Source organism: Thermobia domestica, chromosome 4, assembly GCF_964235325.1.
Source record: "Thermobia domestica chromosome 4, izTheDome1.hap1.1, whole genome shotgun sequence".
NCBI lineage: Eukaryota > Metazoa > Arthropoda > Insecta > Zygentoma > Lepismatidae > Thermobia > Thermobia domestica.
In genome coordinates this window covers 217,658,553-217,685,392 of record NC_137457.1, presented here as the reverse complement: position 1 = coordinate 217,685,392, position 26,840 = coordinate 217,658,553, and the positions used below count along the sequence as shown (strand labels likewise).

The 26,840-nt window shown below is 34.6% G+C and overlaps 1 protein-coding gene across 4 annotated transcripts in view; it reads left to right on the top strand.

Moving 5' to 3' along the window:
- The window catches only part of Syn2 (Syntrophin-like 2), a 1,212,019-nt gene that overhangs the window by 1,158,573 nt on the left and 26,606 nt on the right, over positions 1 to 26,840 (top strand). For all 4 annotated transcript variants that reach the window (XM_081755484.1, XM_081755486.1, XM_081755485.1 and 1 more), the window contains 2 exons: positions 4,214 to 4,363; positions 9,013 to 9,197. In XM_081755484.1, the coding sequence (XP_081611610.1) occupies positions 4,214 to 4,363; positions 9,013 to 9,197 (335 nt within the window). The remainder of the gene's footprint in view (positions 1 to 4,213; positions 4,364 to 9,012; positions 9,198 to 26,840) is intronic.

The window sequence follows — 26,840 nt, the reverse complement described above, 5'->3', positions numbered from 1 at the left end:
AACAATGTTGGTAACAAAAAATTAAGTTAAATTAAAATAAAAAAATACTTGTTAACAATAAAGTTGATGTAAACTTTAAAAAAAAAAAAAAACAGTTTTACTCTCACGGTTATGTACTGTAAGTTAAAGGAAGGGGTGGTTATGAAAGTGAATTATTTTGAAAGACTGGTAGAATGGGAGGAAACGAGAATCTCGAGAAAACAAATTCGATGTTGTCCACTACGAACTTGTATGGTCTGGGATTAAACCAGAGACCTCTTGCACCAGAGATACGGACTCTACCACTTTTTTCGTTTTTCTAAAACTCATTCAACTGTTTCTTAACTTTTTAATTTCTGCCGGACTTGACAGGAACACGAACACAGAAACATTGAATATAGTTTTTAAAAAAAGAAAGAAAGAAAATGCTTTTCAGACTCGAATCTCCGACAGATTTCCCCTAACAACCGTCAGTCTATCACCTCAGACCGCTCGACTACACCACACCGCGCCCCCAAAGGATTTTCCAACAAATCTCAAAGTTGAAAGTGGAAACTCAATAACAGTTTTGTTGAATAACCTGGTCATTGATTTCTGTCTTAGGCGCTATATTGTCGCAATCTCACGTAGGAAATATTATTACTTCTGTTTGAAGTAATGACTTCAATTGACAGAAAATATACATCTATTCATTCCAGCCTCTCTTCTTAGGCACTGATTTCTCCAAGGTAAGATTTTCCTCCGTTTTGGGGCGAGATGGGAATTTCCGTCTGACCTAAAATTGTGAAGAGATATTTTCTTGTACTGATGAAGGAATTTCTGCACTAGATTAATAATCATCAGTACTATGAAATTGAGAAATCATAAACACATTTGTCAATTGTCAATTGATTCCTCTGTTTGCCAATTGGTTCATCCGTTTTGACTGAAATGTACTCACTGAATGAAAGCAACTTTATCAATCAATTCCTCCGTTTTGACTAAAATATATTCACTGAATACAGGCAGTTTTGTCAGTCGATTCAATTGCTTTGACTTAAATATACTCACTTATAAAGTTGAGTTGTGTCCGTCATTTCCTTTGTTTTCAGCGAAATATACTTGCCTCATGAAGACGAAGTTCATCAAACGATTCCTCCGTTTTGATTTAAATATACCCATTAAATTTAGGTAAGTTTGTCCGTCGATTCCTCCATTTCTAGCCGAATATAATCATTAAATGGACATTAACTTTGTCCGTCGCTTCTTTCATTTCGAGTGAAATGTACTTACTGAATAAAGACGAACCTTGTCCAGCGCTAAAAGAAAAATACATGTGTTAATAATATTATAATAATGCATGGGGAAAATGAAATAGACAATATCAGTCACAGTAATGTTTTACAAGTTGATGTAGTATACCAGATGTATAGGATATGAGAATAGATAAAAGTGAGTGTCATCCCTGTACCGTAAATTAACTTAGTGCACTGGAAGGTTAGACCATTAGGCAGCATTGCACAAGATCACTGGAAGTCATATGTCTTGACATGTTAATGCTAGAAAAGTGGACGCAGGACCCAGCTTCTCAAATTTTTCTTGATTCTTATGGGCTAAGAAAAACTGTAGTAAGTCCTTAACATTAAGTGTTCTGTGATCGGTCACATGTGTATAATTCTGATCCTCGACAGGAATAGGCGTGGCCTGCATCTGTGTTAAACTGTAGCTTTACATCTCATACTACTTCGGTGCAACTACATTATAAGTGTTCTGCCAGCACGGACAGGTCTCATACTGCGAATTAAGTAGCTTCATACCTTTCTCTCTCTGCTAGTCTCTTTGCTTGTCGTAAGAATTACTCTCTTGAATACTGTCTTCAATTCTAATCCTCATCCTTTTCTTTTACTTTCTAGCATTTCTTCTGTTCCATCCCTTTTAAGTTATATTTTTAACATTGTTCACCTTTCCTTAATTTTAGCTAACACTTGTCCATTAATTTTTAGTTCCATTCAACTGTTCTCATTATTCTTCATACTTACATTTGGAACGCGTCTGGTTGTTTTTATTCGCTCTTCTGCATTGTTCACGTTTCTGTTCGCTACTGCGAGCCCGGTTAGGAAGTGTGGAGCGCGGGACTCGTTGGAAGTGATGAACCCGGCTCCAATGTAACGTGGTATTCTCTTCTCTGGATTGCAGTGTATCCGAAGTTGTATCTTATTGAAAATTGTAAGACTGTTATTGCTCAAGCTGAAAATTTTCAATAAATTCATTTTACTTTTAGGAGGAGGCAGGAATTCAGAGGTGCTGCGATTATCTGGTTTAAAGGGTCCATGCTTTGATCCCAGGACATGAGGATTTGTGACGGACAATAACATCGTGTCCGTTGGTCTTCTCAGGGTTCCGTTCCCTCCCACATTTTCACTTCATCAGTTTTTTTAATCATTATTCACTTTCATTCATTATTCACTTTCATTCATCGGTCATCCTCTTTAGTCTAAAAGGCATGACCGTAGAATGTTAAATTTAAAATGCTCCATTCAGTACAATACACCACCAGAAATGTTTTATGAGTTGGTTTATTCAGTGACTCACAAAATACGATTTATTATTATTATTATTATTATTATTATTATTATTATTATTATTATTATTATTATTATTATTATTATTATTATTATTATTTCTTAAAAGATTGTTTCTTCATTCCTGTTCTATTTTGTTTCTCGTCTGTTGTTTCAAGTCTTTACTACTATTGTTACTTCGATTGAAACATAGTAGTGTTCATCTTTTCGCCGTCTAATTTCTACAGTTGACACATTTCTTTTCGTTCCAAGTCTATTTATTTCGCGTTTACAGTTGCTTTCATCTTTTTCATCTTACAATATTTACATGTTTTCTTTTTATCACGTTGCTAATTTTCATTTCAGATTCTTGTCGTATTATCAGAAAACGAATACACTTACCCTCTACCTGCTATCAAAATTCCGTCTTCTCTCTTATAGACCCTTAATTACTACTTCTAAATAAATATTGAGTAGTATTAGTGAAAGGCAGGCAACTTCCCTTTCAATTCCACTTTCCTTTGTTATTCTGTTTTCTTTCCTAATCTTTTACCCATTGTCTCTGTATAAGTATCTTATTCATCTTCTATCTATCCATTAAGTTCTAGCCTTTTTTGAGCCTTCTAAAAGTATCGTAGTTCATTCGGTTAAAAGTCTTTTCTACATCTAAAGCATTATAACACTTGCTGCTTCTTTTTTGCTAATTAATAAACCAGTCGTGTATTGTGTGTCTCTTCCCTTCCTAAATCCAAGCTCGCTACCAATGTTAAACTTCAAACAAACAAATTACAGTCATGATTTTAATAATACAGTATTACTATTAGAATCAAATAAGGTAAATACCACTAAATTTACAATTTCTTGTTATATAGTACTAAATTTATTTTATTTCATTTATAGGATTAGTTGTTGTCCTCTTTCTTTCATTGGTAAGAATTTTGTTGATTCTTTTATGTTAGCATGAAGAGGTATATTACGATGTCTGTATAAAAACACATTTCTAATAGAACTTCTATATTTTGTAAAGTCTGAAATTACAAAACGTGATATTATCGGGTATTCTGCTGTCCATACAAATGTAGGTTAAAAAGCACGAATTTTTCGTTCACTGTCGAAATAATTTATAACTTGAAGTTTTGTACTTTTTATTATTAAAATCCGAGCTTCCTATAGTTGTGTGATTCTAGTCCTCTAGAGAAGGCCTCTTTGAGTGTATTGAATATGACTTTGAAACTGTAAAATTTGTTTCAAATTAACCAGAAATTATCTACATTTCGTTTTTTATATAAAATATAAGAAAATTATATTTAGCATACACTGTTGTAAAACAAACTAAAAAAATGTAGTCGGTGTATACAGATGACCAAATATGAAAACACTGCAATATTATATTCCAGTTTTTATCAGCAAGCACCATGGAACACGTTTTCACTACAACCATTAGCTTACATTCAGAATCAGGAAATAAGGTAATATTGCTGGATATTTCAAGAAAAATCAACCCAATATTCTTCTTAACTTATCATAATATCTGTTCTCTTGCGCCCGACCAATATTAATAGCTGGATATATTTGTTGTTGTCAACTTAGGTTCTCTATAAGTCATTGCATATGACGAAAGCACTTACTTTTCGACATTATAACGTCTTTATCAAACACATTCTCTGACTTGTTTATGTTGTTTACTTTTGCAGTACAGAAAGAAGAAAGACAGTTGGATAACGAAGGTGCTACAGCTCAGCTGAGAGCAGAAGATGGTTGGAGATCCCCATGTAATAGTCGTCCAAACTCAGGCTCCTTCTCCCCTACTTGCCCTCAACGAAAATGGATTGATGTCATTACAGGTAATTTAATACAATGTACTTGTTTCTCTTACACATAAAAGAATAGCAATGGCACTATAACGGCTAAGAATGTAATACCATGCGAATTGCACAGCTTATGCCTCCACCAAAGGAAATATACGTATTAACCCTCAATCAATACATTGTAAGTACTATCTCTAACTCTCTAACTGACTACTTTCCCATATGTCATTGAATTACTTTTCTTTATTACTTTGATCTTTCGTCAAATCATTAACCGAAGATTGGTTTACACATTCGAATAGATCGATACAGCGATATCAGTGTAGTATTTGGTGTTCTAAAAATGGTGCCCACGGACACAGAAAACTATTCTACAGGTTTATATAAAGCGAAGATTGTATAAATAAAGATAGTAGTTTGCAAACGCAGAGGAAAAAATACGTACACATATAAATTACTGAAAATGTGACTTTTCCTGAAAATGATATAACTTGTACCATGAAATAGATGGGGTAAGTATCAACGTCTACCGGATTTAATTACCATCTGCCGAAAATCAATGTAACTGCTTTATGACTTCGTGAAGCAATGCTGGTAATGGTTCCTAGTTGTCATATCGTCAAATTTGGTTGGCCTTACCCAGTGGCGACTCATGACATAATTTTTCGGTAGTTCACAGCAGTTAAAAAATTTAATATCTGTGGTCGGTTAGTACTTTCAATATTCTAAATAAGCTAATCGTTAAAATCAATGGAAGCACCTATTGATAATAAATGCTCAGTTTTATTTGTATTGTATATGAAATCAATTCTCATATATATATATAGACAGACAGATAAATAAATAAATAAATAAATAAATAATATGGGTGGCCCAAAAGTAGGTATATACCCCTGCATTGATCATTATAACATTCTAGCATATGGGTTTATTTGCTTCGGCTGTTCCAAGCTTAAGGCATAAGGAAAAAGGCTTTAAGAACAAATAATAAAGAAACTGATGGATAACAATAAGAAACGATATGAAATACAGTGAGCTTATCAGTACGGGACTGTATACTTATTTTGAGCCACCCTGTATATATATATATATATATATATATATATATAGGGTGTTTCAAAATAACACCTACAACGTTTGAGAGATGATCTCTGACACCAAGATAAGACAAAAAGTATAGACCAACCTAGGTACAGAAATGCTTTCTTTCGGAGTTATAAGCTGCCGAAAATATGAAAAAATGAACTTTAAAGATCCATAGCTCCAAAACTATGGGACCTACCGTAGTCGGGTCAAGACTTCACTTAGGAATTATTATCTGCGCTATCCAAAAATATATGTTTCAGAATCCTGTGGTACTTTTTATAGAGGGAATTTGGCTACGGGCATTTAATTTGAAGTACTCACCAACTACCTCTATAAAAATTGTTGCGGAAAAAAAAGTAACGAATAAATTACCTTACCAACCCTGTCTGTGGTCCGTGGGCGCCAATTTTTAAAATACATGATATATTAACCCATCTTATTTATACAATAATATTGAAACTTACTTCATACGGAACAACATTTTACGTAATGATTTCCTCCTCTTTTTCTAAATCTGTTATTAGTACGCTTCGACCACACCATCCATGCTTATCACATAAACCAGTATTCCACTGTCAACTTGTAATTTTATGTTTGTACAAGGTCACCGATGGATTGGAAATCGTAGGACAAGTTTACTTGTTTTTTGTTTTTTTGTGTTTTTTTTTGTTTGTTTTTTCTGCAATAAAAATAAAAATAAAATAATTTTTCTACAGAATCAAGTAGACCGGTTTTACTGTAACTGTAAATAAGTACAAAGTAGTAGGTCTACGCGACCTTCGCATAAATAGATAAGTTTTATAATTAAAGTCTTGTCTTGTACTTAAAGTTTTGACGCAAGTTGTCTGTGACTTGCATTGCACTTGACTAGATTGATTATGTGGTTGATTTCATGAGAATTGAGTATTTGTCTTTATTGTTGCATTAATGTTAGGAACAGAACTGGGTCATACATTGACTGTAGAGTTGATTTATGTGTTATCGAACTAAATGCAAGTAATACATGACATCTGCTTTAAAAATTAATTGCCATTCCAGAGCAATATGAATAAAACAATCTGGCTAGTTGTCAAAATCATTAATCACACACAACAATAGCCATTTACAAATGGAAGCTATACACTGTATAAAACACATTTCTCAGAGCATTGACCATTCTTTATATTTGGATACCATTATGTTCTATACAGATTTTTCATGCCAAATTATATTTTTCATGCTAAATTAGTCAGACTGTCTGTATAAAGAAAGTATAGATGTTTTATATTATGTTCTACTACATTTTGCTTTATATATATATATAATGCATTTCTCAGGCAGAGTGCAGTGTTTAAATAACCTAGCATTAAACGCATTCTATTTTGGTATATATGAAGTATATATTTTGAAGAAAAAAAAACATACGAGTGTTTTCGTGTATGTTTTCTGCGTACACGGTACTGGTTTTGATCTCCAGTGGAACGTTTAATGTTTTTAAATGTAACGTTTAGCTCTATTTCTACATCCCGATGGCTCAGTGCATAGGCGCCCGCAGAACCTGTTCTGCAAGTTATGAAGAGGGGGACGAAGTGTTATCGGAATCTAGATATTAGTAAGTGTATTTATTATCTCACACTTATCGCATAGCTATAGATCACTTTGAACAATGTAAAGATTTATTCATGAATAAAAAAAAAAATAAAGATAAGTATCAAACTTCTAAAGAAGAAGATTTGTCTGTAATATAAGCTCTTTCATTTATAATAAATTTACATTGTCGGTTACATGTTACATCAAGTTATATGTTAAGTTTAAAATCTACAATAGCCACCATATAACCATATAAATTAACAGAAGAAACTTTTTATCTGGAAGGTAAATTTTTTGCGATATGATCCACAGAGCAGTTCGTTTTAAGACTTGGGGTTGTGTACACTTTCACCTTACCTACTTGTACTAAATGCGAACGAATGAGCTTTCATTCGATTAATCGTTGACTTCAGTTTCTCGCCTAACATACAAACTTTATACAAAATATTTCAATAATTTCATAAATGAAAAGTATGTCAGAAATAACTTCTACTTCCTCCCTGCGGGTGACTATGGCTCAGTGGTAAAGAACTCACCTCTCGTACACAGGATCGATATAGTCTCCCAATTTAGACATTACAGTCTACAAGCACCATATTCGTGAGTTGTCTTGTGTTACTAGCATTCTTTTCAATTTGCTAGCATTCTGTCATTTTTAACCTTATTTTTATTTAGTTTATTTATTTTGAAAAGGAAAAATCGAAATCCATGGATTTCTAAGTAGTGACGTTATTCTGACTTGATTGTTGTTCGTTTTTGCATTTTTTACTATATATATTGCCATAGTAATTTTTTTTTACAATACATTTATTTATTTCTGTTAAAATATTGCGTTTGTGCATTTGTTACGTCTGGGAGATAAGTAGCGTATTCACTCGTGTATAACATTAGTAAAAAGAGCTATGCCTAGCCAACATAATCTGATTATTTTTCAGCATAAGAAAGGTGCACATTATTTGCCTACGTACCTTATTCATTGAAGAGAAGTCTGTACTTTCCGTATTAGTGCTTGGTTTGCTAAGCGCAGCAAAAAAATAGATGTGTAATTTCTTGTTTGTGAGACGAACATTTAGCATGCTACAGAAGCTTATATTAGAATAATTATAGTCAGTGTCCTTTTTGATTGCTTCTTTAATAGTGTTCTACAACGAAGCTACGAACGGTGCTTATATTGTCCTAAAGCATTGTTATATTTTCTGAAGCAATATTAGCAAAATGGTCCTATTTGGATTCACATAGATACATTATCATCAATTGTAATGTTTCCATAATGTTATCCTTGTAGCAGATTGCTACACAACATACTTCACAATCAAATGACCAGCGCAGCACATCTCTGACATGTTAACCAATTGTGTAATATGTAACATGTGGCATCAATTACTAGATATCCTTAAATCGTTCAGCTATATGAAAAATAATGTTTCAAATGCACAAACTCAATATTTTGCTATTCGTATAAATATATATAATGGTATAATCATACCGTCTATGAAAAAGTCTTTGTTCATGTCGGCCATTGCTAAAATGACAACTGGCATCAGCGAAGATAAGCTAAATACACTCTAGAGTACACGTACAAACTGTATTAGTACGTACTTCCATTGTGTTTATTACTTTAATTGTGAGTGTCCGTGTCAGATTTTCAATGTGTTCTAATCATTTGCTTTTTAACCTAATGATGAGTGCAGAAGTTTACTCAAAATATATTGACTAAGAATATTTTGTTGGTAACTGGAAAGCAATATAAGTAAGAATAGTATTATTTTCTTGTGTAATTCTGTGAAAGTTTAATTTTCCATAGCTTCCGAACCCGAAGAACTGGATTTTAAGAATTTGTTACGGAATACATGAAGTTAAAGAAATGATTCGTACTCTAATTTTCTCCCGCTAAACCTTTCTGAAAAGAAGTTAAAATTTCTGATTCGGAATCCAGAAAAGTATAAACTTCTACAAAAATTTCTAGAATTAAATTTTTATATTTTAAGTTTGCGTAAGAATAGTAATAACTACTCTTTCCTGTTTTACAGTCCCTCTTATGATGGCCTATGTTACGAGATATATTTTTGGAACAGACAAGTTGCGGCCTAATGCATTTGAAGTTCGTGGATTAAATGGTGCAAGTACTGGTATTATTCATTGTGATGATGCAGCTATATTGTCACAATGGCTCAAATACATTACAGACAATATCGTTGGCCTTACCAATCTTCAGGTAATTATATTTTCAAACTGTAATAGTTGATTCTATAGAATACTGTAAGTTTCTAAGTGACAACTCCTTCCTTGCCTAACCTCAATTAACGTTTTATATCCTCAGATGCCAGTCACCTATATCATTGAATTTTGTATAAGTATTTGTTTTGTAATATGGTAATTTTAATGTAAAGATGGTTAAAAATGGTGGATCGTGATGAAAGCTGGTGGATGAATCTTTGTTGAAATCATCTCTGTATCTGGCATTTGACAATTAAAATATTATTATTGCCACGTGGCAGCCTTCATTTATAGCCACAGATTTTAAAATATAGGCTAACAATGGAAAATCGAAAGCTATCACATGAACATAAGATGCAACGATTTCTGGGGAATTAATCATTGGATAATAAGCACGGGCGATTAAACTACAGAACTTTATTTAATTATATTGAGCCGAATTTGAATGTGCCACTTACCTAGTGTAGCCCTCCCGCGCTCAATAGACGATAACTGTCTTCTGACATTCAACCAAAAACAATGAATAAAATAAAAAATAAAAAAAAAAGCTGTAGAATTGAATGGATCGGTTAAACTCAATACAGTGGAGTGCTTTAGATTGCTTGATAGCAATCCAAAATCTTCTGAACTCAAATCCAGCGACCAAGACCTTAAAGTGAATTTCTAATATCCAATAAATTATTCTAAATACCTAAACAATTCTTAGATATACCCCAAAAATTGCCTTTAACAAATAGGACACTAAGAATTTCCTTTTAAAGCTAAAGGCATTAATAACAATATATATATATATATATATATATATATATATATATATATATATATATATATATATATATATATATATATATAAAACTTTTATTTTCTTTCCGCGGATAAATATACCAATTGCAATCAACACTAAAAATTTAAATTCAACCGTGAATATTCAGTCTCAACATCTTTTTCTCAATTACTGAATTCCTATATTCTCACTAAATGTTTAATCAAATTTCCTTCAGAATTTTCAAATAATCTCAAAGTAAGCAACTATTTAAATTTGAACTGCTCAAATATTCTGACAATTAATTAGCTAACGTTTAACAATTCAATTTCGCATTCTTTTCTCGGAAATCAACAACCAACTAGCTTTCATAGGGTTCTCACCTTTATTAATAAACAACTTCGCAAACACAAACCCGCCCAAAGGGAACCGATAGTTAGGGTAAATTCTGTACGTTAACAATTACTAAAGGGACGGCTTCAAATTTAATGGCTCCCAGACGCTTGATTTTAATTCTCTAAATATCCTTTCCTTTTCTAAATTTTAGTTCCCAAGATTTAATAAGATTTTTCTTTGTTATATTATAACTGCTGTACCAATGAGTGGTATTTGACCAACCAATTTTGACCCAGTTGGAACTCGCTGCATCAAAAGAGAAAAGCAAACAATTCAGAATCATACAAAGTAGTACTTCAAAAACGGAGCTAAACAGCAATTCAAAAGCCTCCTAAAGCAGTAGTTAGAGAAAAGTCAAACACGCAATAGAACGGACCAAATACTACTGAATAGGAAACCTACCCACTTTCAATATCAAACACGAAGTGAGTTATCAACTCTCACGAACGAAACGGATCAAAATACAATGGAGTCCTGGCAATACGAACAGGTCCGGTAGGAAAATTTTATTTTTTGTGGCCAAAATACGCAGTTTTAGGAAATTAATAACTAAAAGGATGAAAATAGGTGCATGCTTTTACCGTTATTTAAGCGCTTTAGAGCGTCTAGCTTATCCTTACGAGTAAGAGTTGTATGTTTACGCTTACTCGCTATAACAATAGTCTCTCGCACTGTGATACGCGAGTGCTCACAACAAAGGAAACAATGTTTGAACTGAGACAGAAGCTGACAAACTGCCCATCGTTGCAGAGTGAACTACACAATATGTTCACCCGCTTCAAACCGAAATTTTACTATTATTCCGGCTAATCCGAACAATCGCGTAATCTGAACAGGATTCGGTCCCAATTAGTTCAGATTAGCGGGACTCCACTGTAATGCTAAATGATGAACTAACAATATGAACGAACTTCCGAGTACAATAATAATTTGAATCATAAATACCTATAACAAAATTGTATAATTAACGTCAAATAGCAGGAAGAAAAGTAAACCGAAAAAGTAAATAACACCACGAATAAATAGATAAAGAAATAATTAACTAGAAGTTAAGTGTCTACTAAATCTCAAACTGAAAATAAATCCAATGGTAGATATAAAATGCCGCTATAACTTCTAATCCACCAGAAAAATGCTGATCAAAAAATAAAAATTAAAAAGAAACAAAAATAATTAGAATAGCCAAGTTAAACTCAACGACCACCAGCAAGCATAAATCGAAAGTAAAGCACAAAATATATCGTCCTTCACTTATCGCAATATTTCAAACAGCTGGGCCTTATCAAACTCTTTTCCACTATTTCCTGTAGGTCCAAGTAGCAAAGCGGAATGGGCTTCAAACTGACAAATATCTAGCACAACTGCAGCAAAAATTCTAACAATAGTTTCCTTTCAAGCTTTCTTTCGATTCACCTTCGCCAACGAAACTAAGAAAATCTAAGAACGATGGAAAATGTCCATTCAAATCCAAACTATCCTGGTCAAACACACACCCTCTGGTCACAACAGAAAACAGGCCAAGTTGTGTCAGTTACTCGGATCGCTGGTTCCTTCGCGTAAGGCAAGCAGGTAGTTATCACGTCAACACATATCAAACCAGTAATTGTCGTCCCTTCCGTGCAATTGACTAGAGCAGCTTGGCCTTATCAAACTCTTTTCCACCATTTCCTGCAGATCCAAGTAGTAAAGCGGAATGGGCTTCAAACTGACAAATATCTAGCACAACTGCAACAAAAATTCTAACAATAGTTTCCTTTCAAGCTTTCTTTTGATTCACCTTCGCCAACGAAACTAAGAAAATCTAAGAACGATGGAAAATGTCCATGGTCAATCCAAACTATGTTGGTCAAACACACACCCTCTGGTCACAAAAGAAAACAGGCCAAGTTGTGTCAGTTACTCGGATCGCTGGCTCCTTCGCATAAGGCACTTCAAACCAGTTACACAAATACGCGAAAGAATACAAAAGTTGGCTGCTGACGTAATCACAAAGAATTTTTTCCTTCAAAACACATTTTTCTTATTGTATTTATGTCGTTATTTTTCAAGTTCACTGTCTTCCATTTTCTTCCTTCTTTTTTTTAAAAAAAAATAATTCAGAAACAACTTTTATTTAAGATTTCACAGAATAATAATAAAAAATAGTCCATCACATGCCAACAACTGCTAATCTCACTCTTCCAATCAAAAATCTCTTTAGTAGAAAGCAAACAGCAGGGTACCATCAGTCTGGTCACACTTTTAAAAGATGCAAGAGTCCATATTAAATCATTGTGGCGACATTCTGACGTTGTCACACGTGCCGTGTTTCTATTACGGGTTATTTTCGATCTCCAGACCTCTCTGACTGTTGTCCGCAATAGTAGTTTCCATTGCATGAGGGTGCATTGCAACTGGACCGTGGGTATTGCAACCCACTCCTTTTTACCAGTTTTCCGCAGGCCGTACACGGTGGACTTGATAATGGGACAAGTGCCGCTCAAGGAGTCCGAAAGCACATAGTCTATTGGACTGGCATCTGGACTCTTGACGGGAATATCAGAATGGAATTGCAGAAATTCCAGTCCTGTTCCATACGGCGATAGAATTCTAGCGATATTTTCACCGTGTGGCTGGATACTTTGTCTTGATTCAATTCAACTTATCTTGCCTGTACAATGCTGAAATTTCATGAGGGTACATTTCAGTCAGGACATGAGTCTGGTAGTATGCAGCATTGATTTTGACGTTCGCTTCACCTTTCGAAGGCGCAGTTTGCCCCTGTACGAAAAACTGGTCACAATCATGAACCCTTTTGGAAAACTCTCTGCGCACAGACGGAAGAATGTGCTTCGATCATTGGCGTTAACAGGTCTGTAATAGCCTCGCTGCTAAAAGGGACGTTACGCTCAAAATCAACTCAACTCATTATAACGGCATGAACGTTACTGCAGACTGTGAGGCACAACAAACTTCGATCGATCTTCCGCGAGATGACGTTCATACAGTCTCCTACAGTTCTTTTTTTGCTCAGCCACATGATACTGTTTCAGATTGACTCCAGCGTAAGGCATAAACAGTAATTGGATGGTCACCTGCAATGTGCGATATTTGCTTGCCATCGCACGCTGTATAGGGAGATTTTCGGAGGTCGCCATACACGCAGATGTATATCCAATTAAAAGCTGCAATTTAAAAAAGTAAAAATTTGAAACTAGTTAAAAATTGAAGTTTGCACCTAATTAAAACATTAGAACTGTGAAATTGAAAGGAACAATTTTCTTGGTTGTTATAGTGACTCCTCATTATCTGACATTCATAACCTGTAGTCTTTATAATGTCTGATGAAAGCAATGATATGTTGCTGAAACTGTAACATTGTTTGCCTTGCTTTATAAGAAAAGATGGACTTATTAATGTAAGTGTTTACTTTTTAGATTTTAGATTTTTATATAAGTTATATGTAGTTCCAAAGCCAGAATAAGCAATATTTTGAAGAATACATCACCGAAAACAGAGAAAACAAGTCATGTCATTAGCAACTCGATGTAGAACATCTGTCCAGCGAGCGGAAGATCGGGATTCGAGTCCTTACCAATACAACAGTCAGTGGTTTCCGTGTTACTCCATAGTTATGTATCTCGTACTGCTGGCACTTAGTGCAAATGTAATAATTAGCATTACAGGTTTCCGGGACGTAGGAGCAAAATTTATCGTAATCTCTATGTATTCACTTTTTTATGTTGAAGATTGTAAGTCAGTAAAATAACGTGGTATTACTTTTGACATACATCTGACATATGATATCTAGAAAACATTTGGAAAAGTATACACTCACATTTCTGGGTTCAGCAACCTATATTGCTAGATACAATTTATTTAACACTATATAACAATACCAGACTATAGCATCTATTGCGTTGTACTCGTTACAATTAACCTCTGATCATTTATATTAACTTCCATATGTCTCTCAACTTTTCCGCCACAGAGTGACATCCCATCTAAAAATATGCTTGTTTCAGACCACGAATCTCTAGAAGTGACCTTCAAAAAGTAAAAACAATGAAATTTCCACCATAGCAGGACAAAGAGACTCGCCACACATTGCGAAATAAGAAAAAGGTTTGCGAACTGTGGCGTGCATTTCCAAATGAACTTACATATAAGAATTTGTCTGACATAAGACGTCACGCAAAAAAACTATTGAGATGCAAATACCTAGATTATATTTTAAAAATTTCAGACACCAGCATGAACAACCCTAAACAATTCTGGCGTATTATCAGATCTAGAACTAAAACTTTTAGCATACTTCTTGTGATGTATAATGGTGTATCAAGTGCAGAAGATTAGGAAAAAACAGAAATTTTTAACGAATTCTTTTGTAACAAATTCTCAAACGCAAATACACCATCTATTTACCCCTCTGTTCAATCCGTTTGCTATTCACGTTATCTCATATACCTACCACGCCTCCAAGGTTGAGTCACTCTTATTGTCTCTCCTGCCTGAGAGAGCCTCTGACCTTGAATATATAAACTCAATCTTTCTGCGTTCCACAGCATCTATTACTTCTTTTTCGCTTTCGTTCATTTTTAATGGATGTTTCATGGAAGGCTATTATCCCTCTTCTTGGAAAACAATTTGTCTCCCCCATCTATAAATTCGGACCGAAATCACGTGTCATCCCACAGGCCTATCTCGCTACTCTCAAACATATCCATTGTCTGCGAGAAAATTATCAAAGACACTTCTCAAATTCACCTCTCTCTATATATTAACATCTTAACATGGTTTCGTGTCAAATAGCTCTTGCCTCACTAACTTCAGTAACATGCTTAATCACGCTTCAGTAACACGCTGTAAATAGTGTTTCCAACAATGCACAACTTGACACCATCTATTTCGATTTATCTAGTGCCTTTGATTCCATTAACCATTCTTATCTAACGTATAAAATCTCCAATAGATTCGGTGTTCATAGGCCACTCTTATCTTTGCTGAAAAACTACTTACAAGGCCGCACCCAGAGAGTCGTCTTGGCGGGATCGATTTCTAATCCTCTACCTGTAATCCGGAGTAGCACTGGGAAGCGTACTTGGACCTCTTATTCATATTGTATGTGGATGATTTGACTAGTTGCTTCAACTCAAATTCCAACAGAATCCTATTGTTTATAGATGACTGCCAAATCTTCAGAGAAGTGAACAGTATAGAAGGCTCCGAGCTACTTCAAAACGACATTGATAATTTTTCCTCCTGGTTTAACACATGGCTCCTAAAAGTTAATCCCGATACAAGTAAATCCATAAAATTTTCCCTAAATTGATTTGATTTTAGTTTAGCGTCCCGTTCAGCAGCGAGGCTATATGAGACATGGACCTACTGATTAACGTGGAATCCGAACCACATGAGCTCCCGCCGGGAATCGAACCCAGGTCTCCCACGCCAAAGGCGCGTACGCTAACCGATTAGCCACGGGGGAGATCAATTTTTTTTCCCTAAAGAAAAATATTGTACACACTTCATACAACATAAATGGTTTGCCCATCACGAGAGTCAATAGTCATAAGAACCTCGGAATTACTTTTGACACAAAATTAACTTTCACAGAACATATAAACACTATCACTAAGCATTCGATGCGTCTTCTAAGTCTTCTGTACAGATCAACAAAAATACGGAACATCTCTTCCTTAGCAATGTTCTAGAAGCCAATAATTTCTCCTAAAATGGAATATTGTTCACCTACCTGGACAATGGAAGCTCCTACAAACTTATCCCGACTAAACTCAGTTCTAAATTTCTTCCTTGCAATAGTACGCTTTAGAGAACCTCGCATACGTACGATGACAAAACGACCTATTACAAACACTAAATATTCAACTACGTGACACTCGTAATAAAATCAGTGACCTCAAATATCGTATAAACTCACACATGGTCAACTCAGGTCTGAAACGCTACTCCCAGAATTGTATTTCCGAATTTCCTTCAGACAAGTACGTAACACTTATCTTTTTCATATAGTGCAACCTAGACTTTCAGTAGTTCAACGTTTTCCGTTCTACAGGCTTCCTAAACTATCACAACGAAATGTCACATACACCCATAGACTTATTTAATTCTGAAGCAGCATATAACTCCGCACTACGACGTCATTATTATTGTACTATGTTATCATATCTTAGATTTGTTAGATATTCCAGTATAAACTGGCGTTCAGCTGTATATGAAATCATGTTTGTAAATAAATAAATAAATAAATATTTATCATCTTAAACCAAGTGTCACCATGTAGTTACCTATCAATGTAAAAGTATAACAACAAATCGAATTTTCTAACTATACTGTCTTTCAACTATTTCGATTCCAATCCACTAACACAAGTACCCATTTTTCTCTCTAATCTTACTTTGCCTTATTTTAATGCAATTAAAAAATGGAGCGAGAAAGAAAAGAATAAAAATAGAAGTTTCAAAAATTAAAAATAAAAAGTGAATTCGTTCCTGTTTCTTGCACTTTGCATGTATTTGTAATTTTCTTCAGTTTATTAGTTAGTCTGCATCTGTTTGGTTACATATTTAATTTGGTCTTTTTCTTTCCTACAGTTTGTACATTTTATTAATACATATAATTTACTCAGTATTTTACTACGTCTGGAGTTTTATTATTATTATTATTATTATTATTATTATTATTATTATTATTATTATTATTATTATTATTATTATTATTATTATTATTATTATTATTATTAAAGTACTAAACTGTTTCAGCAGTCTCTGTTATCTTCCTCTGTATCTCCAGGTAACTCACATGTAACATGTCATCTTTCAGAATATCGTCTTGCGCTTCGTGTTAGTTCATCTGAAACGTGCAGCATTACAAGCAGCGACAATTTCTTAGTAAATAAAAATAAATCTATCTTTATTTGTTTAAAAAGTCACATAAAAATGCATACATATGTATGCAAAAAATAAATTCTATTCGTCAATTGAAATTCGAATACACTGTATGAAAGGAGGGAATAAATTCCAGAGAAAATAGCAAAAAAAGTCAAGATTTGCTACTGTGTATAATTTCAGTAAAGACCTAACAACAATAACAAGAGAAAAACAAATTTTACCAATATATCAACCAGCAGTTACGTTAAGCGATGTTACAACGTTGAAATTCAATTGCAAACTGACATTTCCAAGGATATATCCATATGCAATTATTGATTAATTCGTGGTTACTTAAAGAAGTGCTGAATGAACTTAATTCGCAAATGGAAGTTTAAGATTATAGTAGTAACTTTACGAAGTGCTTTTTAGTAATCAGCATAAGTCTACTATAACCAGTTCTTCATTATATTCTTCTTGTTCACCTCAACCATAGGTTGGTGGGCAACATGGAAATTTTAAAACTTTTCTCTCGCTTGGGAGAGCTGTTTTATACTTTGATAAGCTTTACATATTAATTCATTATATTAATCTTCTAAAATAAGCTCTAGTTTATAGTATTTTTTACAGAAACTAAAATGTATTCAAAGGTCGTTTTAGTGCAAGACAAATACATCGTTAAGCATTTTAGCTTCATTAATTTTCAGCTGAACAATGCAAAGTGCAATATGACACTCTAAGAAGTAACATGTGGGGCATGAGAGTTACCAGGAGCAACCAAGAAAGACAATAGAAGTTGTTGAAATAATTTAATATATTTAATAGTACATAAAACTTCACACGTGGTGAAATATGTTGTATTTTTAAGTCACATATATTGTTTATATTAGCTCACGTAGACTATCCATGTGTATAGATTACGTTAAATCAAGCATTCTTACTACAGTTATGCGAAAGAAAGTGTGTAATCATTTACTGGCCGGGACTGAATAATTTTCAATAGGCAAAATGTTAAATTAGATCATAAATCAGTAGATATGGACAAATATATGGATGTACTAACCAATACTACTACCCCTAGAACCAAGAAAAGAAACAGAAAACAAATGTATGTATCTTTGTCTTTTCTCTAAAAGGAATATTTTCTTCAAATAGAGAATCGTTATTTTTCCGAATGCCTAATTAGGAAAAAGAATTTCCAACTTCCTGTACGCAAAAGAGAGAATCACAGCACTCTGCAAAGGTAACTATTAATTACTATAAGTAATATTAATACCATACGTACCTGAATCTTCACAAGATTAGAAAATGCTATATTCTACGGTCACTCAGATACATTTACAGTACATAATTTAGGGAAAAAACTTTAAGCAGACAATAGCCTCCGCAGTCCAATATCTACGGATTTGTTTACAAGTATTTTCTTTCAAATCTGGTAGTCCTATTCACGCTGTTGTCGGCAGTGAAATGGCGTTAACCTCGTTAGCAGTAAACCAAACGTGACTTTTTTTCACCATGATGTGTTCGACATCATTTCCTTTCAGTTCATAGTGAAGTACTCCAGGTTTCTATGAAATTGTTTACGAGACGGGCACGTCACAGATAACTTCCATGCACAAAACAAAATATGTATTGGAAGGAAGTCAGAAAAATAGTAACTTAGTAACCACGTCAAATTGTTAATAATTAAGTGATTAAATATTAATCACGAGGACAATAATATTTAGAAGCATTGTTATTTTAGAATTATAAGAAACAAATAGTTAGGAACTCATCACTTTCCGAATTATAGAACTTTGATTAACACTTGAACACCCAGGATTTTCAATAACCTCGAACGCCCGCGGGTTTGTCCTCAACAACTTTTTATATTTTTATCGTTACGTAAATGTTCAGAAGAGGTCATAATTGATTTCTGGGATGCCTCTTGTCTCTCTTGTCATATTGGCGAAGCACTGTCGTCAGTAGAGAAGAAGTTGGGTTGGAGAAAGAAAAGAAAGAAAAACTAACATTTCTCTAGTAGGAAAAAAATAGGATTTCAAACCATCAAACATACTTAGAATTTACTGAACCAAAACCAGAGACATCCGCCTAGTTTTGATGCGCAACTTGATATTAAAGTTTTTCGATTAAAGTGACTATTTTTAGAAACCAGAACATTTGAATGTTCTGAAAAATGTTTTCGAGATACCAGGACAGCTAGCTACCAGAAAACCGGGAATATCCCGGTAAATCCGAGACGTCTGGTCAGCCTGAGTTTGTTCTGCCAGAAACTCTCTCACAAGCAGCAATGATTTGCTCTCGGCTTATTTTCGTGATGAAGACCCTAGATGTTGGTGATCTCCGAGAGGTACTAACTCCTTATGAACAATATCTTTAGACAGTGTTCGAAGTGGGGAAAAAAGCAGAGGCGGTATGTATTATTACGATTTTGACTCGATATACCGGCTGTCTAAATGTTGAAATGCAGTGGCGGTATGTTGCCTAAAAGATTGCATTTCTATTTACATAATGACTGAAAGCCAAAGGAGAGCTTCTCTACGGTAACAGAAGGGGGATATGAAAAGACTTTAGTCCTCCGCAAACAACTTCCTAAGAAATATTTATTTATGTTCTATTATAGAGAATTATACACGAACATGCTCAAAAACCGAATAAGGATATTAACAATTTCCTGCTGGAAAACTCCTGGTCCCCCACTCGCTATTCCAAACCCCCTGAAGGTCCGCCCCGTTAGCAGAAACTCATAAATCCGCCCATCCTCAAAACACGCCATTTATATGCATTAAAGCAAGAAGACACACATACATACATAACAATTCAATATGGCATATCAAAATATAAACTAGGTGAACTACTTTGAAGACACCTCATTTTAAAAACATAAGATAGAAAAAAGATAACAAATATGTCGGTATTGTCAACTTAGAAATTATTTCTACATAAGAAATAAAATCTTCTTACGTACAAAGCTATGGATCGTCAATTAATGGATTTATTAAAGGTATTTAGCATCTACTTTCCAGTGACGGTATGTTTTAATAATTGAAAAACCAGAAACGGTATGCCTTCATCACTGAGAAACCAGAGACGGTATGGCATACCACTGCATATCGTCTCACTTCGACCACTGTCTTTAGAGTCAAAAAAGACAATAAGTATAGATTTCATCTTTCATTTCCTTATTTGCGCCTTCTTTGGTTGTGAGAACTCTGTAGTGTGCCACTCAGTTCTTAAGTTTTCGTTTCCGGATCGTACTCAAACACCACGTTTCATTCTTCCCATAGTCTTTATATACCATACAAGTTGACTGCCATGGACACAAAAACGGCTCTCAAGTACCATTCTTTGTGAAGCGGTGGTACCCAGTTTAGACTCTCACCACAATAACTGGTTTAAGTCGTGATGACCATATGTGGATTTCGCTTGATTTTCGTCAAGTAACATGTGTAAACCAGTTGTTTAGGCCCCTGAATGTTAACCTGTACTTATAGTCTGGCTTCACAAAGCAGTAGTTATTCATACCTCATAGAAATGGCGTAATATGGTTGTGACTAATTTATTGGTTCATTTTTGTGCACATATTTATAGTTTAGTTGTGCTTTGTACAGCGTATTTCATTACTTTGTTGGTTAAATTTAATTATTTGCACATCTTTACATTACCAGATCAAAAGGAAAAAAGGAAAGTTTGTGAAAAATTGGTAGTGGTTAAAGTTTTTAGTTCTATGTTGATGTCTGCAAGATGAGTGGGCAAAATGCACAAACAGATTTCGTGGCTTGTTGCTGTATACTTACTCCACTCGGCTACCATACCCAAAAGCGGGTCTCAAATTCAAATTTCCGCTCGTTTTTAAGTTTCTTCTGTCTGAGAACCTAATAACTATCTTCGACCATATTTGCTCCCACTATGTCGCACACACATAGCACTCCATAGCAGTCAACCTGTTAAGCGTCTCAATCACAGATTTTTTTGCAGCTGCTCGACACTTCACTTTAACAAACGGTGTAATTGGTTACGGTATTTCTGTGAAGATAGTCTCGGCTTGTCACAGTGTATTAATATCTCCTCTTGTCTACGTTTACTTTCGGACCAATTTCCTTACACTCGTCAAGCAGATAGACGCATTTTCATACACTGACCATATATTGTCTCCAATAAAATCTAAATCGGTCACATATACAGAATGATAGAAAATTCATATTACAAACATTAGGGCTTGTAGTAGGTACGGAGTAGAGTAAATTTTGAGTGGGGACCCATGTCTGGAAATATATCTTTTAACTATTATACTGAAAATAAAAACAAAGCAAGCCTGGAAAACACATGTTTTCCGTCGTGTGTACTCTGCGTTGCTAAAACCGGGGTACTGAGGTTATACAATACAAATCAACTAATATTACATGTCTCCCTTCTAGCTGCCACTGTGCACTGTGTGTGTCTTGTTGGTAGCTGCACGTCAAGTCAATGTACAACATTCAGCAGGAAATGTAGTTTCAACATAATGATAAACAACTATATTTTGCACGTGTTGTCATGACAATGTCAACCAACGTTCAGTAAGAATGAAATGGATAAGACAGCATTTCATTCTCTCCGCCATAGCAGCAATGTAGTTATTTCTATGTTCTGTGATTTTTTTTCTTACATGTACAATTATTTAAATTCTTTACAAATTCCCACATTTATCCTTCTAATCTTATTTTACTTGTCTCTCAACGCGAGTAGCTGCCTCGTGAGCAGCTGAAATTATTGATAAATAGTTTATTAATTTCACGGAATTAAGTTTTCTTTTCATCCTTCAAGAGCTGTTAATAGTATTGTGTCATTCTACATAGTGTAAGCGAAACTTGAGCTCTGAAATGATTTTTAATTACAAATTTCTCAAAGTAGATGAAGAAGCTTTTTTTTTTTCCTTCCTTAAAAATCCTTAAGGGGAAGAGTTCTTTTTCGTCAACATATGCATCAAAATGTACCGTCTGCAGGTGCGAGCACAGCGCATTAAAAAACGAAACAATGTGCTCAAGTGTTTTTAAAATTTTACTGAGCTCCTGCTTAGCCATCTTATCAATCTCTCAGGGAATGTACGATCAAGAAAATCCCCCACATCGAGATAAAAGTGGCATGACGCCCATCCTATTGAGGGTAATAACCATGTTGATTGTCGAAAAATATTTTAGCCAAGCCTTAAGGTACGAGGCTTGGCTAAACATAACAGAGCTGGCAACCTTGCCAATAGTATACGAGGATCAGTAGAGCAACCTTGAACCTTCGAGAAGAGAATGATTGACATAAGTTGCCGCTCAGTCGGGTTTAGACTGTTAGTAGCGATTGAAGAGAGAGGTGTTCAATCGTGTTGCCGGAAAAGTGGCAAATGTGAAAATTGAGCAACGCATTAACTTGAAATTCCTTGTGAAATTAAATAAATCACCAAACGAGTGTGTGAAACTGTTGCAGAATATTGTATGGGGATAATACGATATCACGTACACGAGTATGAGTGGCACAAACGCTTCAGCAGGGGACATGAGAATGCTGATGATATGAAAAACTGGTTATCTTGTAATAGCAGCAATCGATGAAAATGTGACAAAAGTGATTGACATTGTCCGGAAAGATCGCAGTTCAGATTTTGAATGATAGCAGACTTAGTGGGCATCGATAGAGTCTGCCCGCGCAAATCTACACAACCATTTGAACATGTTCAAAGTTTACGCTAAAATGGTACCAGAAAATCTCACACAGGAGCACATGGACTTCCGGAAGCAAGTATGCAGTGACACAATGGAACGCCTGGAAGCAGAGCCGAATTTGTTAAAAAAAATCGTCACTGTTGAAGAGACGTCAATTTGTAAGTATGATCTTGAAAGGAAAAGGTAATTCATGGAAAACTTTCAGCGAATGAAAGAGGTACGCAAGAGCAAATCGAAAGTGAAGGTCTTGTTCATTGTGTTCTTTGAAATCAATGGTCTGCCTTTGATTGAATGGGTACCATCAAGTCAGACGGTGACAGGTTTTGGTGAAACTGCGAGAACGCGTTAAAAAGATAACGTCCCTCTTGTGGAAGAACAATGAATGGATTGTGCATCACGGCAATGATCCTTTGCATACTGTTTTGACCTTTAAGTAGTTTCTGGCAGTTAAGAAGACTCCAGTGTTGAAAGACCCACCTTATTCGCCGAACAGTCAGATTTTTTCTTTTAACTAAAGTTAAATCGGCCCTCAAGGGAACTCATTTTTAGACTGTGAGAGAGGTAAAGCAGAAAATTGCAGCAGTACTCAAGATGGTTACACCTGAAGTTTTCCACAACTGCTTCCAACAATGGAAACTTCATATGCAAACATGTATAGAAAGGGGAGGAGAGTATGTTGAAAGGGATCACCTTTAATTTGTAAGTTTGTAATGAAAAATATTCATTTTATCACCATTCATTTAATTTACCTACAAATAAATAAATAAATCACAAGAATAGTGTATATAGTACACAATCTTTAAAACTCATCTGATCTTGATCAAAATTGATAGCTCTTGATGGGCTTAACCTCCTTCGTGGCAAATTTACGTTTTCTTTTTACACTCATTGAAGGAAAATGTACAGTATACTGTACCTAGTTTTCAACTAGTTTTAACAATGAAAACCGCCCAACAGTCACACAAATGCATTTGTGCTCATTTAATTGCAGTGTTCGGTGTTCATTGAAGATTGTGCATAGACAGTGTTGCTACTTGTTGGTCAATATAGACAGTGTTGCTACTTGTTGGTCAATCATTGAACTACTAATGTGGCACTGTCTGTGCTTTGTGAAAATTGTGCTTTCCTTGTGTTTTAAAATTGTGCTTTCCTTGTGTTTCTATTGAGTAAACAGGGATGATCAAAATAAACAATTGCTCATTTGTGTATTGCAGAAGACTAATTTTGAATGTTATATGCCAAATAACACGCATATTATTTTTATTTGCGTGAAAACATGTTTGAGAAAAACCATGTACAGTATACTGTACATTTTACTTTAATCCCGTGGAGTTCTACTCCGTGCAGTGTATTTTTTGTTGCATTCTGGTTGCAACGCAGGTAAAAATTTAAAAAAAAAAACTTTTAGTTTTACGTCCCACGATTATGCCGGCTAGGTTAAAGGAGACGGTGATGATGAGAAATGGAAAAAATGGTCGAATGAAAAGGTGGGAGTAAACGGGAGAACCGCGAGAAAACCCAGGCACACGGTGTTTATCCACCACAAAGTTCACTGACGAAGTGTAAAAGTGGAGAAAGTAGACTATCTTCCTACTCATGATGGTCAAGATGAACCAACCCGTTGCAAATATCAGACATACGGAAAATTCAGGTCTTTTTTTCTTTGTCAAAAATACCAAGTACATTTGTGTCTAAACCAAAAAAGAAATTATTTCTATGAATTCCACCAAAAGTGATTTCTTATGGTGCGTAATCACAAAAAAAGACCTTTCTATAGTACCCTTTTCCATACTCGAAAATCTAGTACAGTGTTCTGAAATTGGTCATTTTATGTGTACTATATACAAATGCTACAGGGAAAATGTACATTATAGTGTACATTTTGAAAAATATATGTAGATGTGTATATTTTTAAAATTTTCATTATAAAGTGCCTTAAGGGTCCAAAATAAATGTTGATGACCAATAATTACAATTTTATCTCAACTAAACTAATAAGCGTCCCTAAAGTATACCTAAGTTCGATGTAAAAATCCACTGAAGAGGTTAATGCGCATATAAAATATGCTGTAATAGACCTTTAATTCTCGAGCTATTGACCATCGAAGTTGTGTTTCGGATCGCCGAAATCAAGAAATTTCATTAAAGCGCGATCGATGAAACTCATCCGATTTTGACGAAATTTGGTATGATGGTAGACCTTGACGAGCTTAGTGCGCGTGGGAGCCTAGTATGAAATACAGTGATGTGCAGAACCTTTCCCCAAGTTATTATTAATTGGGTTTGGACTCTGAAATCAAGAAATTTCACTAAAACGCGATCCATGAAACTTCTCTGATCTCTGCCAAATTTAGTTATTTTGCAGATCTTGACCTGTTTAGTGCACGTGTGCAATATTTAATGTTAACAGTCATTGAATGAAACGTAAGGTAAAACATATTCAGTGTACAGAGATGATTCAAAAAATGGGAAGGCGTATTGTATTGATATCTACTTTCAGTTGTTCACCAAAACTGTTCACTAAAACTCATCTCGAGGTGGAAAATAGTAGACTTTTTACATTGAATATTATGTATGTTTATTATCCTTTTTTTTCATTGTATATGCAAAATAAAATTTTGCTACAATAATTAACACTTCTGACCAGAGTATATACACTTATTTATTAAAAACTAGAATACAGTGTAACGGTTTCGACAACTTAACGTTATCTTCATCAGACACTAACTGAAAGAGATATCTCCAGAGCATAGATGTTTATACTAAAAGTGAAAGTACTAAAGTTTGTACAATAGGGAACAAACTAGTAAAAATTAAGGAAGGACTGAGTATAGGTTCAAGATTAAGCCCAGTGTTGTCAGAACTGGCGATGAACAGATGGGAGCAGAGAGTGATAGAAGAAGGTGGAAACAACCTAATATTGTTTTGCAGATACCTGGATGATTGTTTGTGGGTATGGAGAGGAACAAAGAGACAGTTAGAAAAATTCGTAAAGAAGATTGAAGATGAAGAGAAAGGAATAAGACTGGAAATGGAATTGGAGAAGAACAATATTATAAACTTCCTGGACATGACTATAGAGAGAAAAGATGGACGATTGACAACAAGATGGTATAGGAAAGAATGCGCGGCAGGGGTTTACTGTCACGAAAGGAGTGATGTGGATCGCAGCAGCAAAAGGAATTTTATAAGGAATATGAAGAGAAGAATAGAAGAAATAGATACTGAAGAAGAGGAAAAGAAGGAGGACATAGAGAAGTTCCACAACCTACTGGAGCAGAACGGGTACAACAAAGAGAAGTTAAGGAAGAACAGAATAGAAGAGGAAAGAAGGAAAGAAAGGAGAGGAAGGAAGAGGAGGAGAAATAGCATGGGATAAGATAAGATAAGATAAGATAAGATAAGATAAGATAAGATAAGATAAGATATGCTTTATTGTCATTAAACAACATTTGTTGTAATAGACATTGTCAAATATAACATATATATATATATTTACAAGTTTTATCACACTATCAGGCAAGTTTTATCTAGTTCTTGCTTTCAACTCTTGATAACAGATTTTTTCAAATTCAGAGATACTATATACAGAATTGCTTATAAGGAAGGATTTACAAAAGTTTTTGAAGTTGTCGTGAGGCATTGTGCGTACATTTTGTGGTAATACATTAAATAATTTCATACCTGTATACTTATAACTCTTTTGAGTAGTGGTTAACCTAACTTGTGACATATTAAGGTCGCCTTTATGCCTAGTATTGTAGGAATGAACATCACTTCGGTGATTAAAATTATCTAAATTTTCTTTTATATACATGAGACATCGATAAATAAATAAAGAAGGCACTGTCATAATTTGAATTTCCTTAAACACTTCCTTGCATGATGCTGTTTTAGGCAATCCCTTAATTATTCTTACT